Consider the following 16,461-nt stretch of genomic DNA (forward strand, 5'->3'; position numbering starts at 1 on the left):
TTGATTTATCACAAGATTTATTTTTTTATGAGTTTATTGTTCCTCTGCTAAACAAGGGAAAAACTCTTCTTCAGAGGTAGTACTAACTCCACTGACTCATGTTTTTGTGCCATCAGATATTAATTTTTTCAACCATTTGTTACAATGAACATTTAGACTCACAAATAAGCAAATAAAACACCAGAGAGTAACTTGAAAGATGCATATATATGCACGTAGTTCTAGTCAGTACATACTGCAGCCATAAAGTACATACATTCAGGTATTCATAGATATGTAAGTCTCAGGTGCAAATGTCCATATTTTCCCTCAAATTTACTACTGGAAATAAACAGTTCCCATAACCAGACAAGGTGATCCTAATTGAAAGTAACAGCAGAGCTAAATCAGAAAAAAGTTATAGGTGTTGATACTTCAGTGACAAGCACACCTCTGATGTGACACTTAGAATTTCTAGCCCACTTCAGTTCTTCAATGGCTCCATAAAATTCTTACACCATTCATAAAAATACCTTCCATAAGTGGTGGAAGTGATATATAGGCTTCTTGAGTGGCTGAAATTATGTGTTTTCATAAAGTCTCCATATTGGTGAAATAATAGCCTTCCATGATTCTTAGAGGCGTGGAACGAACTCATTTTTTTTCCTTTATTAGCAAAACTTTATCTTCTTAAATGTTTTCTGTACCTTAAATAGTACTTCCCTCTTTAAATAGGTGGAGATTAAATAAAGTATCAGTACACTTTATGCATAACATATTTCAAAAATAATGTGAATCTTGAACATTCCTTTTTAATAAAGTGCAAAGATGAAAGACTGAATTTCTCCCAAATAAAAATATCAAATATAATTTAAAATTAAAAAAAAAAAATAAATGAATACAGTTATCCAGTATTAATGTGTCTTTTTCTTGGCTTTGTGCTTCTTGTATTTTTGGTCACGTTCTCTTTGTCTCATTTTGTCATCCTCAATACTAGTGTCACTGTCACAGCTTTGCTGTTCTCTCTTTCTTTTAGAGGTGCTTTCATCCTCCTGGTGCACTTCACAGTCACTTGAATGTGGCAGGGCCAATTCAAAAGTACTCTGTGCAGACTTAAAATTTGCAGCTTGATTCTGATAAGGAGAAAAGGATAAATTTGAAGGCAGTGGCGGAGTCATCTGATAGTAAGGAAATTGTTGACCCATTGGACTCTGCACTGTGTACTGCTGTGCTAAAAAATAGTTCATCTAGAGAAACAGAAACTTGAGTTGTTAACATTGTAGAGGAATTCCGATGAGTTTAATTTTGCATGCATTACAGCTTCTACAATGAAAATACTGATAAGTTATAAAATAACAACATATAACATTTTACTAGGTTAGGTTGTCTCACAAAGGGGACTTGTTTTGGAACACGGTACAGGAAAGCACTCTCTCTGTAGACTGATATTTTTAGCCTCCCTAAGCTATATACCTTTAAGACATTCCTGCACAAAGAAAACAGTTTGGTTTAGTAGATCCCCTGTTACTATTGTACCCTTTAGTGGTAAAATAAACACACCTAACACAGTCAAAGTTAGCAGCCTACACCACATTTTGAAACATTAAATAAGCACTGTTGTTTGCAGAAATGCAGAATACCTTCAGCTTCATTAAAAAGCTCCCAAATTTTAACTTTTAACACAAACTCACCATCTTTTGGAAGCCTGAGTATTCATAAGGTAAACTATTGTTCATTGGAAAAGGAGTAACAGGAAATGGAGAATTTCCATAAGGCTCCTGACACCTAGGAAAAACAAGCAAATGGACAAACACTAGACATTCACCACAAAATGCTTACCAGAGTGCTAAGTCTTAACTCTTGGGCTATAATGAGTATATCCAAAAGGAAAACTGAGATATTAACTGAACTTGCATGAAAAACATTATAAGGAAAATACACCCAAAGGCTCAATTAATGAGTAATCCTCACATGTACTTAAGTGGAGACACAAAAGTGTTCTGGATTTCACCATGGGAGTTCAGCTTCCACAGAGTTCTGTCACATTTGCAAATAAAAAGTTATAACATTGAAAATATTTAATCTGGGGTATTCAGACTTCCATTATAACAGATTTATATCTGTGCATTCATATGTCCGTGAAAGCTGCTTGTACATATACACACAAAAAATACAGATATAAACTCAGTGGGGTTTAAAAAGATAATCTCTGTTGTCATATTTTTTTTTCCTTTAACATATGCAAATATTTTTAGTACAAGCACCACATTTCAGTATTCTCTGATGGTCTTGTATCTTGCAGAAACAAAGAAAGAATGGAAAATTCAAGCTAACTGAACTTCTGGCAAGCTAAGCAACCAAACATTAATTAGAGCCTGTTGCAAGTCATCAGTAGGGATGCAACTATAGCATGCAACAGCTGTTATAATGAAAAGCCTAAAGATTGCTCAGTTGCATCAATTGACTTAATAAGATTTTTTAAAAATTATAATCATGCAGTTCATTCACAGGTTATCTTTGTTACCTATATGAAGGTGAATATAAGTCAATATAGTTCTCAAAACCATGTGTAGGGCTGTTTAGTTCTGAGTGAGAACTCCCTGTAAATAAGACAAAAGCATAATGACTATTCAGTTACAACTATTCAATTAAAAAACTTAAAACCACAGAAAGTGTTCTGTGTCATTTGCAGTGTGCTAGTGTATCTAAGCTAGTATATAAAGATATGGTACCTTTTTATGGCAGATAATCTATACCATCCTTGCTGCTTGAAAATGTTCATTTATCATTTATTCACTTCCAGAAGCATAAATCAGGGCTGTTAAAGTAATCAAGAACAGAATAATTCCCATTCAGTTACAGACATCAGAGATGCTTCTGATTTTAGGAACCTCAGCCATTTTACTTAAACCCAGCAACTGCTCTGTACAGCCTTTGAGTAAGGACTGGCACAGTGCACAGTGGGAACATGAGTCCTTAATATTTGGGTTGCCAAGGCTGCCTGATCATTAGCTTTCTAGGTGGTTTATTTTCATAAACATAAAATGAAGAATGTCACCTTGATTTGACTATATTCCTCAAACTATAATACAATCTCTTCCATTTAAGAGCTCTGGTAACTCTGTGGCTTTTATCAAACAGGTTGATAGTTGCTGCACTTGCCAAATCAACTTTTCCTGCCAGACTGTAAGTTAAAGTCACAACCTGACTCATAAATGTAATCTGGCATGAAAACCTGTGTTGCTATGTTTTCCATATGGTGTGGTCTGAGCTGGCTTGCAAGCTATGCTGTTCTGAACCAACCTATTGTATTCTCTTAGTAAACAAAAAAATACAAAGACTGAATCCTTCCCTATGCAAAAGTCACAAGTTTTTGTTTCTTAAAAAGAATGGACTGTAATTTGTTCAACTGTAAATCATCATCTTCATAAAAGTCTATAGGATTCAAAAATAGTCACTAAAAAGTAAAAAATTTACAAAGACTTGTTGAGACTACTAAACATACCAAACCGATACTGCACTTTAATTGGTCTTCCATACAAGCGGATTCCATTCAGCAAAGCTATTGCATAAGGCACTGACACTTTGTGCTTAAAGCAGACAAATCCAAAAGACTTAGGTTTTCCTTCTTTGTCCTTACAAATCGTCACTTTGGTTAAAGGTCCAGCCTGAAAGAAATTTGTATTATTTTCTTACAGAAATTGACAGAGATTGACACTTCATTCTGTTTTGAATATTTAATAATGATGTATATTTTGTCATAGTCAGAAACAGTGTAAGTTTCTCAGTATAAGAATCTCTACCTAATTTTGAAAATCTCTCTCCATATTCCCCAAGCTCAAATTCTGACCCTTCTACAAACAAAAATCAGCTCCACAAATGTTAAATGGGAACCAAGCATCGGTCCACAGCTAATGTTTAGTCTTTAATAATGACGGGGGGGGGGGGGGGGGGTATTATTTTTAAGATATAATGATGATTGCTGCTGCAAGGGGAAAACTAGTTTACTGACTCCATAGCAGAAGTCATTTTATGCATGTACAGCTGTTAGTACAACTACTACAGAGATTTTTTGGACAGCATAATAACTAACCTGACTGATAATACCAGATATGCAGAAGTGACCTACTCCATTAATAGGCTTCTCTTTTACTCTTGCTTGAATTTCTAAAATGGGCAGCATCAACACTGTGGGAAAGCAAACCCAAGTAGAGAGAAGTGCTTCTGGAACCAACACAAGTTTTCTGTACTGCCTGACCCTCATCACAACTGCATGGCAAGGAATCAAGAGACTCTATCATCTCATCAGAGATAACATATTGTTTCTGCCCTCCTACCAGACACCTCACAATAGCCCCCAAACCCCACCAACAAAACAGAACTCCAAACCCTTTGGCTGAAATATCTTCCATTGAAAAGAAGTTCCATCTCTGCCTACACACACCATTTTAATCCTTGCATAGTACTTCTAGAACCACATTAAAGCAGTGATATTCCATAAATACTGGCTCAATTTTCAAAGAAACTGTCATTTTTGTAACAGATATCAAAGATAATTAATTTTCTCTACAGAAGACTGAGTCACTGCATTAATCACTGAATTAACAGTTTCTCATCAAAACAAACAATGCGTCTGTACCTCTGATTTAGCCGAGTAAAAAGAAATGGCCAACAGTTTCCTGCCACAGCTCAGGAGTATTAAGGATGCAACAAGTTAACTTTAGGAGGATATAATATCCAGATTAGCAATGAACTGACAGAAGTTAGAAAAAATCCACTAGTAAAAATAAAATTTAAAAAAATCACCAACTGTCTAAATTACTGTAGTAGATGGAAAATTCATTGTTCTGAAGCAAAAAATAGCACTCATTGGTAGAAGTGGCTTCCACTACTACTGCTGACACGAGATGTACTTTTCAGTAAAAGTCACTCAAAAGTCATCTATAGCTTCAGGCAAACACAAGTTAACTCATACCAGCTTTACAGCAATTAAACTGCATAAACAGTTAAACATTCAAAATAAACACACAGCATATGCTCAGATGAAAGAAATAAGGCACAGAAAGTAATTTATTATTCTGCATTTTCGACAATTACTGTCAAACAGCAAATGTGTAATTTATCTGCTTTGAGCATTTAGTGATGATGTGGAACCGTCTCCCTTTGTATACCCTCCATGTTGTCAGACTGAAGACATTAAGGATTGTCATGTGATAATAATGTTGCACGCTTTTGCCACCTGTGTATAAACTACTCAAATGAGATGCTTTTGCTGAAAAATGAAACGCTCCCCACTCTGCCTCCAACCCTGGTGAAAGTAGGGAAGTCATATAGACAAACATAAAGGATCAAAAATAATGTACCGTTTTTTATTATTGGTGCAGAGGGTAATCAGGCCATACAGAAATGGATACTACCTAGGTTGTCCTGTGCAGTGAATCTTCAAAATATTGATCTTGTCTTTCCAAATGTCTTGAAGTTTGGTGGAGTTTTGTTTGGTTGGGATTTTTTGTCGTCATTTGCTTTTTTTTTTTTTTTAAATAATGGATTTCAGTAAGATTCTGACATGCTTATTTTTGCTTGAGTTGATTCTTTTTATGTTGTTGTTCTGCACTACACTGCATTTTTAATAAAAGTGACATCTCTCCAGTCTTCTGGTTATTGTTTGCCTAACGAAGAGGATGTGGTTCTTCAAGAACTAGAAGCAACAAACTCAAGTCCTTTGCAGATCAGTCTTTTAAGTATGTAGTCTTCCTGTTCATAAATAAAAATATTAATAGTTTAGAAGTAATAATAAATACTTGCTCCCAATTTGATGGGGAAAAAGCTACAGGTCAAGAATGCATCTTTAGGACTATACCACAGCAGGAATGTTGAACTGTGTACTTCCCAAGAAAGGACTTCTGTACCAGAATTTGTGTGGTATTACTAATGTCCCCTGGTAAGGCAAGCTTTCTTAACATTTAAAGTTAAAAAACAGACTACTGTTTAGTATTGGAAACAGGCAGGAATACTGGATAGAAAATGGGAAAAGAAAAAAAAAAGAAAAACCAACTGTTTCTTTGATAGTTTTATGGAAAAGGTAAAAGCTGAAAGTTAGGAAGAGAGTGGAAGAGATATAACTCTAAAGGGTTAGAATTTACCAAAACAGAAAAGCTTTTCACTGCAAATAGGGTAACATGCTTAGATCTTGCCTAGTTAACAAGACAGCTTAATCAGTGGAATAAAACTGATGAACAGAAATAGTTCTGATTATCAAATGAAAGAGCAAGAGAACAGATGATTCTGCCCACCTCTTTTTTCGCACTCTTTATTTTGCAAACACACCCGAAGGAAGCAATATTCATTCTAAGACTGGGGGCAATTAGTGGATTGCAAGAAACAGGTTTATCACCAAGCTGTTGGCTGAACCTGTCCAGTCAGAGTCTGGATGTAGATCACACCAGAAGGAAAAATCAAAACAAAACTCCAAACTAAATACACCATAAACAAGTTCAGGAAAAGCCCATAATGAGCAACTATTGCCAATGCATCTTGAAATTTGATGCTTGTTTTAATGATATAATGCTTCCTCCTCTCCATATCCTGGCCGCTCTTTTCCTTACTACTTTCAAATTAATAAACCCAGTTTAGCCAGAGACACTGTCAATACAAGACCAAAACTGAAGCCATGTCTGCGTCTTAACATTTTCTATCTTCGTTGTTTTCCTTCCTCCTTGGCAGAGTTTATTTCCAAAGAGAGAATTAAGCTCGGGTTTGAAACAGCCCAAGCACCTTATTTTTTCCCACCACCTCCATGAAAACCTCAATGATGGAATTTTTAATGTCTTCTCAAGCATTAAACCATTTTGATACAAATATAATTTAGGTGGAAGCCCAGAGCCAGATCATTACTACCGCCTCTCGCACTTTATTAACAGTTTCAACCCCGCACAACACATTTTCAGGTTTTACCCTAATTTTTCTTAATCAAGTTACTGATCAAAAATACTTTATTCAGAATATAATTTGTAAAAGTGTAAAAAAGACTTTTTTTTTCTTTTTTTTTTTTTTTACACCTTGTAGATTTTAAAAACATCTTTACACCATTTAACTTCCTCACTAACTTGGGGCCCACCTGCGGCCCCAAAACCTGCACGGCCAGGAGGAGCCAAGCCGAGGGCGGAGAGACAGGCTCAAGGAGTCGCAGCGGCGGCCGCCAACAGGCGCAGCAGGGCAAGGGCTCCCCGCCGCCGCCGAGCGCCCTGCGGGCAGCAGCCCTGGCACACACCGCCGCCTTCCCGCTTTTCGGCCGCTCGCAGCGCTGCGCTGCCGTAGCCGCTCCCGCAGCCTGAGGCCTCGCCTCGCCCCTGCCCGGCCCCAGGGACAACACGGCCGCTGCGCCCGCTGGGGCCGCCGAGGCCTCCGCCCTGCGGGCCCGTCCCGCCCCTGGGGACCCGCCCTCCACCTGCAGGAAGAGCTCGTAGAGGATCTCCTCCCGCACTCGGCTCTCCAGGTTCCCCACGAACAGCGTCCGGTCCGCCTCCTCGGACCGCCCCGGCGAGGACATGGCGAGGCCGCTGCCGGTTCTCACCGAGAGAGGGGGTAGGGGGAGAGGCGCAGCCGCTGCCGTAAAGTGCCGCACGGCGGGGCGCGTTGCTAGGCAGCGGGCTCGGTGTCCTAGCAACGCGGGCGTGCGGGCTGCCGGCCGTCGTGTGTGAGGGGAGGAGCGTCGCGAAGAAATGGGGGCATGGCCATGAGGCAGCAGTGTACCTTTGGCATCCTGGGGTGTGTTAGAAGGGGGATGGTTAGCAGGTCGAGAGAGGTTCACCTCCCTCTCTACTCTGCCCTGGTGAGACCGCATCTGGAATATTGTGTCCAGTTCTGGGCCCCTCAGTTCAAGAAGGACAGGGAACTGCTGGAGAGAGTCCAGCGCAGGGTAACAAAGATGATTAAAGGAGGGAAACAGGCTGCCCAGGGAGGTTGTGGAGTCTCCTTCTCTGGAGACATTCAAAACTTGCCTGGACACATTCCTGTGTAACCTCATCTAGGTGTTCCTGCTCTGGCAGGGAGATAGGACCAGATGATCTTTTGAGGTCATTTCCAATCCCTAACATTCTGTGATTGTACAAATCCCACACCAGGCAGCACAGGCCTTTCCGGAGGCCCTATCACAGCTGCTGCAAGGCGTGGGGTTTATTTAACAGTGTGTTTGAGCGACACTAAGCGTCCAGTGAGGTGGTGCCGGGCAGGGCTGGCAGTCGGTAGTGCCGTTATGCTGTGGGGAACTTCGTCGTTTTAAGACGCTCATTTGATCTTCTCCTTTTTGGCTTTTCCCTGCTGAACGGAAGAAAACGTTTATTATTGTCAGGCCCACGTATGTGTGTGCCCCTGCAACGTTTCCTCCTCGGCCGTGAGGAGCCGCCATGGAGCCGTGAGGGGCTGGAAGGAACCGGCGCCACCTCAGGGGAGCGGCGCCCCCGCGCGGAGCTGCGGGTGCTGCACCGCCGGGGTGGGGCCGGGCGTCCGGGGCGTCAGAAACCTTCAGAGCCCCCGAGCTGTTTTCAGTCATCGGTACGATAAAGCGTTGTGATAGTTACTAATGAAATACATATGTAAAGTGTCAGGTGTTGTACGTTTCTCGATATTTAAAAAAAAAAGGGAATGTGGTCGCTGTCTTAAGTTACGCCTGCCTTATAGCCTGCTGTTGCCGTGGCTACAGTTTTCAAGCACATGCACACATTTAACATTTGATATGTATTTTTAAAGTGTTATTTTGCAAATGAGCACATTTTCAGAAGTCATCCTCATGACAGCAATGTTAAAAAATTATTAAAGATTTTTTTTCTCACCCCTCCAAGCCTGCTACTTTGCCTCAGTGCCCATTATTTTTTAATGTAGGCTTAGTTACTGACTTGCCAAGTCTATTTAAAAAGGGATTATCAATTTATGGGAATTACACACTTCAGTGTAAAATACACAGTGAGCCATAGTCATCTTCCAGCCAGTCAGGGGGTTTTCCTTTTGTAATCTTTAGACAGCCTTTTTTCATAGTTAAACACGCTGCATTGCAAAAGCCAGGTGTGATTTCGTCTTGTCTGATAGGGAACAGCGCTGTTCAGCTAGTGGCTAGAGAGGAATTTTTCTGGAGAAGTGGCTTGGTTCATAAGAGAAATGAGAGTTGTTATAAGTATTGTTATTAGAATGGGATTTCCCAAGATTGCGAAATCCTTGGGGGTATGCATAAGATTAGAAGGGGAAATACATTTACACATGACCACAGATCAGGATATCAAACCTTGCGTAAGAATTTGATCTTAATCTTGAAAACCACGCTGTAATGTTTTTAGCTGTTATGTTATCAGAAACTTTTTGGGGTAAACTGAAGTGTAAAAGTGCCATCCTGTTACCCGTAAATTGTAATCTTGTACTTTAATAAAATGAAGTTTTGATATATATGTTTTTTTCAACTTGAATACTTGTCCAGTCTTGAGAGTTTTTCAATAGCTAGTGGACTGTGTGCTCTCCCCAAAGCACCAGAGTTCATTCAGGAGGTACAGCTCCTGTGGCCCTGAGCATGATGGGACGCAGAGCGCTGAAAAGACAGTGCTGACAACCTCTGCTGCTTTACATAAAGCACTTTTGGGGCAGATAACTCTGAATTCCAGTGTGAGAAGTGTATCCTTGTGAGAAAAGCAGTGGATATAACAATATGCAGCAAAGCAGGGTGGGCAGTAGCTGAACTTTGAGAGCCTTGCATCTGTTTGTGACAGTGTACTTGGAATTCAGGATCACCTTGGAGGATTTACCTGACAGTGGGATGTCGGTAGAAACTGCACTGTAAACAGTAACAGTTGTTAAGATTTATGAAATTCGAAGTGGCATAAGTGCCACTGTTGGTGAACAAAGTCCCCTTGTCATATGACAGAGAGGTGGGTCTGTCAAGCATGAGTTCAACATCCTGATTAATATCACAAAACTTTCTGGGTGTTGATTTAGTGAAGAAGTCCTTTCCTGAGACTGATTTCAGAGGGCTTTAAATCTGTTTCATGAGTCATTGTATTGACAGGGGTAGTACAGTACTTTACTTACATGTGAGCTGGGCTTATTGGTTTTCAGTTTGGGAGGCAACTTAGAATTTCCTTTCTTTTCCCCATTCATGTGTAAAAGAGCAAATGTTTATTTATTCACAACTAATGGCATTAGGTATAAAGGCATATATGTAAGGTTTTCTTCTAGAATCTGGTGATTTGCTCTGGAATGAGCATGGCAGGTATTTTACTAGGGCTTATTAGCAGTTTGTTTTCGGTGGTGGTGAGCTCTCTGTGCTTTAACTGGTGTATGAAAGTGTACTGTACATGGAGTGCATGCTGGGACTGCCTATCTGGTGGTTGCTTGGTTGCACTAAGCTGCTGTTGTAACAATAATCTATGTTAAAATGTAGAGAGGGGAAGGAGCCAAAGTGATGCCCTACTGTTACTTGTTTTAAGTAATAGGTAATATCAGTAGGGCTGTACTTTTATAATAGTAGTTGTGAAAAGCATCAAAGATTTGAGAGGAAGAGGCAATGCAAAGGAATAACAAGAGCTGCCTTAGTGTCAAGGGTTTTGATTGCGGGGTGACAATAAAGCTGTGGCAGATGTATTGTTAACCCCCTCTCCCGCCGCTTCCCCCCTCAACCCCTCCCTCTCCCCCCTTCCCACTAAGGACAGGCAATTGGGAGGAAAAGAAGGACAGAGAGAAGAGAGTTGGAAAGATTAAAAATGTTTTACTAATGCTACTAAAAAGAATAGAGAAAATAATACAAAATACACAAAACTAATCTTGGAAGTCCCAGCAACGGCAGAGCCAGCACCCGGAGTCCTGGACTGGACTCTGCAGCCAAGCAGAGCTGGATTCAGTCTGTCACTAGGCCTCAGTTCGCAGGGACGACTAGCAAGGTCCTCTCCTAATATCGGCCATAAGGAAATTGGACGAAATCCTTGTGATCTCCCACTTTTATATGAAGTATTCACGTGAATGGGATGTTATACACAGTTGGTCAGTTTCTTGGCCACCTCTTTCTCATTGCCCCTCTGGTGAGATGTGAATCTGTGCTTATCAATAACTTCACATTCCATTGCTATGTTTACCAAAACATGTATCTGGTTTTCCAGGAAAATGCAGCTAATATGAAGGCTTTACCTGACAAGCAAATTCACTAAAAAAGAAACTTGTTTTTAACAAATCCAGGACACTTAGTGAACTTTACTGAGAATAGGGGGCAAATTCGAGAAATGGAAGTAAAAAATAAAAAGTCACTGGTTAAGCTGAGTAAATTTTCATATGAGCGGACTTACTGTATCTTTGTCTCCTTGTGGCTGCATTCAAAGGGGAAAAGACTCTGAGGAGATTTCCTAACGGCTACCTGTTGCAGGAGCTTCTGTAGGACATCTTTGTTGAGCTGCTCAGAATCATAAAACCAGCTGAAGAGACTGACCGCTGAAAAGTAAATAATGAAGCACACCCCCCTGCCCCCTCCCTCCTTAACTGATGTGGATGGAAAAGAAGGACACCTAGACCTTATGTTTACAAGCACTGTGAAGGATATGCTATGCAAAAAAATTAAAAAAAGTCCTGTTCTGGGATGGATGTCTCTCATTTTGAGTGGTTATGGTTCATTTTTCTTTCTCCTGTAGTGGAAATAATGGGGAGCCAGGTATAAGAAAACATCCACACATCTCACTTGAGTAATGAAGAGTTTATCTGCCTCTGCCTCACTGTGAACTCCAAGAAACTGAAGTTTGTCCTCTTGCGTTTACCCAGTGAACTGGTTTGCAAATAGATTAGCTTCACAAAAGTAAATGTTTCTTCACCTGTTTTGTAGCAGGGGACATAGAGGGAATGAAGTTAAGTTACATACCTAAAACACCCAGCACCTTGGTGTCTGGGTAAGATTTGTGGGGCTCTAAGCTCCATCTCTCTCCTATCTAAGCAATTACATAGACCTCTGGATTTAGAGAATGACACCTTGAAAAAAGCTCAGAACATAATTTTGTGCAAAATTAATCCATGGACGTACAGTTCTCAGAATTATTTTCCAGTTCTTCCAGGAAAATCCTCCTGTCACCAGAATGACTTTTTTTTCTGTTTATTTTGCCCATCTTAGTGCTTCTAACTGCAGTTGAGTGACACGCTTGAAAAAAGACACACAGTGGGTTTCTAAGTACCTGTAGTTATTCTGCTTCCTAAATTCCATGTGTGTGACAGAGTTGTCAGTAATATATAGTATTGATTGCTTATGTGTAAATCTGCTGATAGCCAAAGAGAGAGGGAAATAGATTAAAAACTAGTCCCAACCCTTAAAGACCAGAAACCACCCTACCTACTGAAGTCATTCAATAGGAGGAGTCATGAATTGCAGAAGCTGGAATATAGCTTTGCTTTCTGCTTCCTACTCCACATGTCACTTACTTTGTTAGTGGGAGTCAGGTCAGAAATCTAGCATACTACAAGGAAACACTAGATTTGCCACTTGTCTGTGGATGTTGCGTATTGCTTTTCTCCATTTCCACATGCTGAAATTGTGTTTCTTCATCTTTTTGATATACTGGGTGAAATCAGGTAAGAACCATTTGCTTATTCTTTGTGGTGTACTCTCTTGGCTTTATTCAAATGTAAAAAAAATCCCAACAAATGAGTATTCTTTCATTTAAATTGACCAAAAGATTAAACCCAGTGAATTATAACTAATGGAGCAGGTGATTAGTAAACAGAATTTGATCGCTTTGAGACTGAGACGTAGGGTTTGATTTTAAAGTAAATAGAACAAAGCCTGATACTTTATCTCTGGCTGTACTTTGCACACAGACACACTCGGTATTTGCACTTTGTACAAAGTAAAGAGGTAATTGTGAAATAGTCCTAAACATAAGTTTATTGTTTATTTCACATTTGATAGGTTGACAGGTTTTCAAGTTATGCATTATACTTTAAATAGCAAAATTTAGTTACAAGAAAGTCAGTGCGCACTTAAGATTTTCCACTTTTCAATGACAGAAGATGATTACAATGCTTACAAAGGTACACAGGGAAGTTAAAATTTTATATTAACTGAGCTAAACTACATATGTAACTGCCCAACATTTATCTGTGTGTTCTGACTGTACAGAGAAGTGTGTGTGAGTACTCCCACAAGTGTGCACAAAGGGCAGCTGGGTATTCCTTCCAGTAATTGATGAGAAACTGGAGTTTGAAAAACCTCCCCTCGATGACTCCTTGCTAAACAATTCAAAATATTAAATCTATAAATCTGTTTTTAGTGCTTATCTAATTCCACAGTGAAGACATCATAATTTTTTTTCTGTTTACCTTTCAAAGAACAACTGCTGTCATTTCAGAGCAGTAAGCAAATGAGTTGTTTCCCTTTGACATTTGCCAGCTAGTAATGAAAATAATTTCCTTGTGATAGTTTTCTTAGTTCCATGGACCAGACTGTGTCTCTGTTTCATGTTGCTGTCATTTCACTGGATTAGAAGAATTAATTCTTATTTCTACCAATCAAATGATAATAAATCAAAACATTTAAATGGATATGAGGGAATACTTGTACAATATCTTAGCATGAATCTGTTAGATATGTAGGAATGAATTTTAAGGATCTGTGATTAAACTTTGATTTAAGAACAATGTTAGGCAAAAATGAACAAGTTTCATGTCACAGCTTTGAATCTAAATAGCAAAAATGTAATCAAGTGGCTGTTTATTATCGTTTAGCTGTGTATGTGACATTTGTGTAATAGAACTTCTGGTGTTAATGTCATATATAATTGTATAAAAACTAGAGATTAAATGTGACACATTCTATTAATATCTCAGTGTCATGTCACATGTATGACATTTTACTAGGTTCTTGAATATTATTTTCATACATTCAAGACAACTGCAGCTGATCAGCTCTTAATTTCAGAACTTCTTCTTGGATGTCTCAGCAATGAAACTGGAATACATTCCTGTATTAGTAGTTAGTTAATAACCCTTCCAGTAATCTCAGTAAAAGTTACTTAAATTATTCAGTGTCAAAATGAGGAGAATGGTGATATTTATTTTGAAATATAGATAATTCTAACTTTTCCCAGACGTAATAATTGTAGCTGTTGTTGTAAGGTCATGATAGGTACGAAACTTCTGTCTGGATGATTTGAGACAGGAAGTTTCAGGCCATTTCACAGAATCACAGAATGTTAGGGATTGGAAGGGACCTCAAAAGATCATCTAGTCAATTTCTAACATTCTAACTTCAACCCTGCTCTGCTTTGGAAATATCCATTATTTTTTGTGGTGTCCAGTCCAGAGGTGACTGGTCTAGTAATTGTAGATACATGGTTTGGCCTAAAGGTGATTAGTCTAGTTCCCTAAATGAATTAGCATCTTTACCATATTAAGTGCTGTACTTCACATTGTTTAGCTTTGTTTAGAGCTTCACTACAGTATCAAATACCTTTTTCAGATATCTTGTCACTCCCCCACACTTGCCCTTCACAGCTTGATAAACCAATGAGGGCCCTCTGTCTGTTTCAGATGTGCAGATGTGATGGATTCAGTTCTGCCTGCTAGCCTCTTGCTGGGGAAAGGAAAAGAGCTAGAACTGCCTCTCCTGTAACTCAAAAATTCTGAGAATTTCGGGTTACTTTCTTAAATTATTTTTAAGGAACTGAATAGGCACTATTCCTCTTCCTACTTTTGCTTTCCAGAAGTGGACTGACTCTTGTTTTACAAAGGTGTTAATGACAGGAAAATTGAGAAAGGTGGCATAAAATATCAGACAAAAGCCTTCTGTAAAGTAGCATAGTGCACTAGAAGCCAAAATATTGGCCCAAATTTCTTTGGCCATAAGCCCACTGACACCATGGCAAAGGTGAAGAGGCCATGCAGAAGAACTGTGACAGCTGTCAGTGTTGTGCCCAGAATATTGAAGTGGCTTATCCACGCAATGTGAGCTTAGCAGCTAAAGGATTTTTTTTTAAGCATTAACTTTCCATGTTATAAAGCACACAGAGGAAAAATTAAGTCTCTTTAGACAATTTTAAAAATCTCCACCCTCTTGTTGATGCTGACTGATCTACAGCTGAACCTTGTATACCATAACTCTCTTGAGTACAGAAATGCTAAATACTACAGGCTTTCTTGTGTCATTATGTATATGGACCTTGTAGATTCTTTTTTTTTTCAAACTCAGAAAAGGGTCCTTTGTTTCTTCTTTCTTTTGTTTCTTGCTAATGGCATCCTTACAGTGATCCAAAACTAGGGAAGGGTTCTGGCTCATCACATACTGTCGGGCAACTGTTTCTTACTGCTAGATCAAACAATAAGGCCTAAGGGTTGGCAGCTTTGACACCCTGGCTGAACAAGGAAGAAACAACCGCAGTGGTCTTGTTGATACAACACACACTAGTTGTGAAAAATTTTGAAACCTAGATTTGATGGTTAAGCAAATGATCTTATCAACACTGACTACTAATTTGTATTTGTTATGGAGAAAATACATGGTGCAAGAACAATTAGAAAGGTTAATTTTGCATTTGAAGGGTTCAGAGGAGCACACTGGTGTCTTCAGAGTCATTAAAACTGTGTCTCCCTGTTGTTCAGTGCACATTCTGGCACCTCATTCCAAAGGTCTGGAAAAATTCTTCACTTTTACTGGAAAAAAGTGGAAAGAAAAGTGTAGAGGTAGCATTTCAGGTGTTCTAAATCATCAAATGACTGTCTAACATTTTAATCTTTTTTTCAGATGAGGAGGAAAAATGTCCTGAATTTACAGATCTTAATATAGGCAATGCTTTATCTGGAACAGAACTCCAAGTCCAGCTGCTACTATACACAAGGGAAAATCCAAATTGCTCTGAGAGACTCATTGAACATAATGTTGCTGCATCTGGGTACCTTGATACCTCCAAGAAAATTGTTTTTGTTATTCATGGCTTCAGACCAACGGGATCTCCACCAGCATGGCTAGGTGACATGAAGGAGCTTTTACTGTCTTCAGAAGACATTAATCTCATTATAGTGGATTGGAATCGTGGTGCTACAACTGTAAATTATATAATTGCTGTTGAAAACTGCAGAAAAGTTGCAGAAATACTAAAGAACTATATTGACCAGATGCTGGTAAGGCAGAGATTTGCATTTGTTCTGAATAAGTTTAGGTAGTTTGGGTGGGACTGGATATTTAAGAAACCTCTGCATATCTTTAACTCCACCTAAGTTCTTATTTCCCTTTCACGGGAATATGTCTAAGAGTACATCTGGTTTCTTTAGCCAGCTGAAAGTTTTAGGTCTTCCGGAAAGTATGAATGTACCAGTGGGGAAGTGAAATGAGAGATGTTCAAACAGTATGCAGCATTAAGATTTTACAAAAATATTACACTACTCTTTTCACTATTTAAAGACTGTAATTAAGGATTTTAAATGAAAAATAAATCACTCATAGAGATACAAATATTTGTTCCAGCACTCTAGAGGGAG

General features: G+C 39.1%; 2 protein-coding genes across 4 annotated transcripts in view; one reads left to right on the forward strand and one right to left on the reverse strand.

Moving 5' to 3' along the window:
- On the reverse strand, positions 1–7,558 carry RBM11 (RNA binding motif protein 11). Of its 2 annotated transcripts, XM_065064220.1 has the most exons (5): positions 7,427–7,558; positions 3,485–3,647; positions 2,504–2,579; positions 1,671–1,764; positions 1–1,226 (listed from the first exon to the last, which is right to left on the reverse strand). In XM_065064220.1, the coding sequence occupies exons 1-5, from the start codon at positions 7,526–7,528 to the stop codon at positions 894–896; spliced, it is 768 nt and encodes a 255-aa protein (XP_064920292.1). In that variant the 5' UTR covers positions 7,529–7,558; the 3' UTR covers positions 1–893. The 2 variants fall into 2 exon arrangements, 1 of the variants encoding a protein (XP_064920292.1); XR_010472942.1 differs by lacking the exons at positions 1–1,226; positions 1,671–1,764; positions 7,427–7,558 and having other exon boundaries at positions 2,061–2,797; positions 3,485–7,047.
- Positions 7,426–16,461, forward strand: part of LIPI (lipase I) — a 21,726-nt gene continuing 12,690 nt past the window's right edge. The window contains exons 1-2 of one of the 2 annotated variants that reach the window (XM_065064210.1): positions 7,426–7,563; positions 15,728–16,104. In XM_065064210.1, the coding sequence (XP_064920282.1) occupies positions 7,527–7,563; positions 15,728–16,104 (414 nt within the window). In that variant the 5' untranslated portion in view covers positions 7,426–7,526. Of the gene's footprint in view, positions 7,564–7,600; positions 12,562–15,727; positions 16,105–16,461 lie in introns of those variants that run through there. The other variant, XM_005511436.3, reaches the window with a different exon arrangement.

Source organism: Columba livia, chromosome 1, assembly GCF_036013475.1.
Source record: "Columba livia isolate bColLiv1 breed racing homer chromosome 1, bColLiv1.pat.W.v2, whole genome shotgun sequence".
Taxonomy (NCBI): Eukaryota; Metazoa; Chordata; class Aves; order Columbiformes; family Columbidae; genus Columba; species Columba livia.

Excerpts from the sequence above, each read along its gene's own strand:
- RBM11 (XM_065064220.1), bottom strand. The coding sequence starts at position 7,528 with ATGTCCTCGCCGGGGCGGTCCGAGGAGGCGGACCGGACGCTGTTCGTG. Across the intron at positions 3,648-7,426 it reads TCTACGAGCTCTTCCTGCAG|GCTGGACCTTTAACCAAAGT; the intron begins GTGGAGGGCGGG and ends AATTTCTTTCAG. Across the intron at positions 2,580-3,484 it reads TAAAGTGCAGTATCGGTTTG|GGAGTTCTCACTCAGAACTA; the intron begins GTATGTTTAGTA and ends TCTTATTTACAG.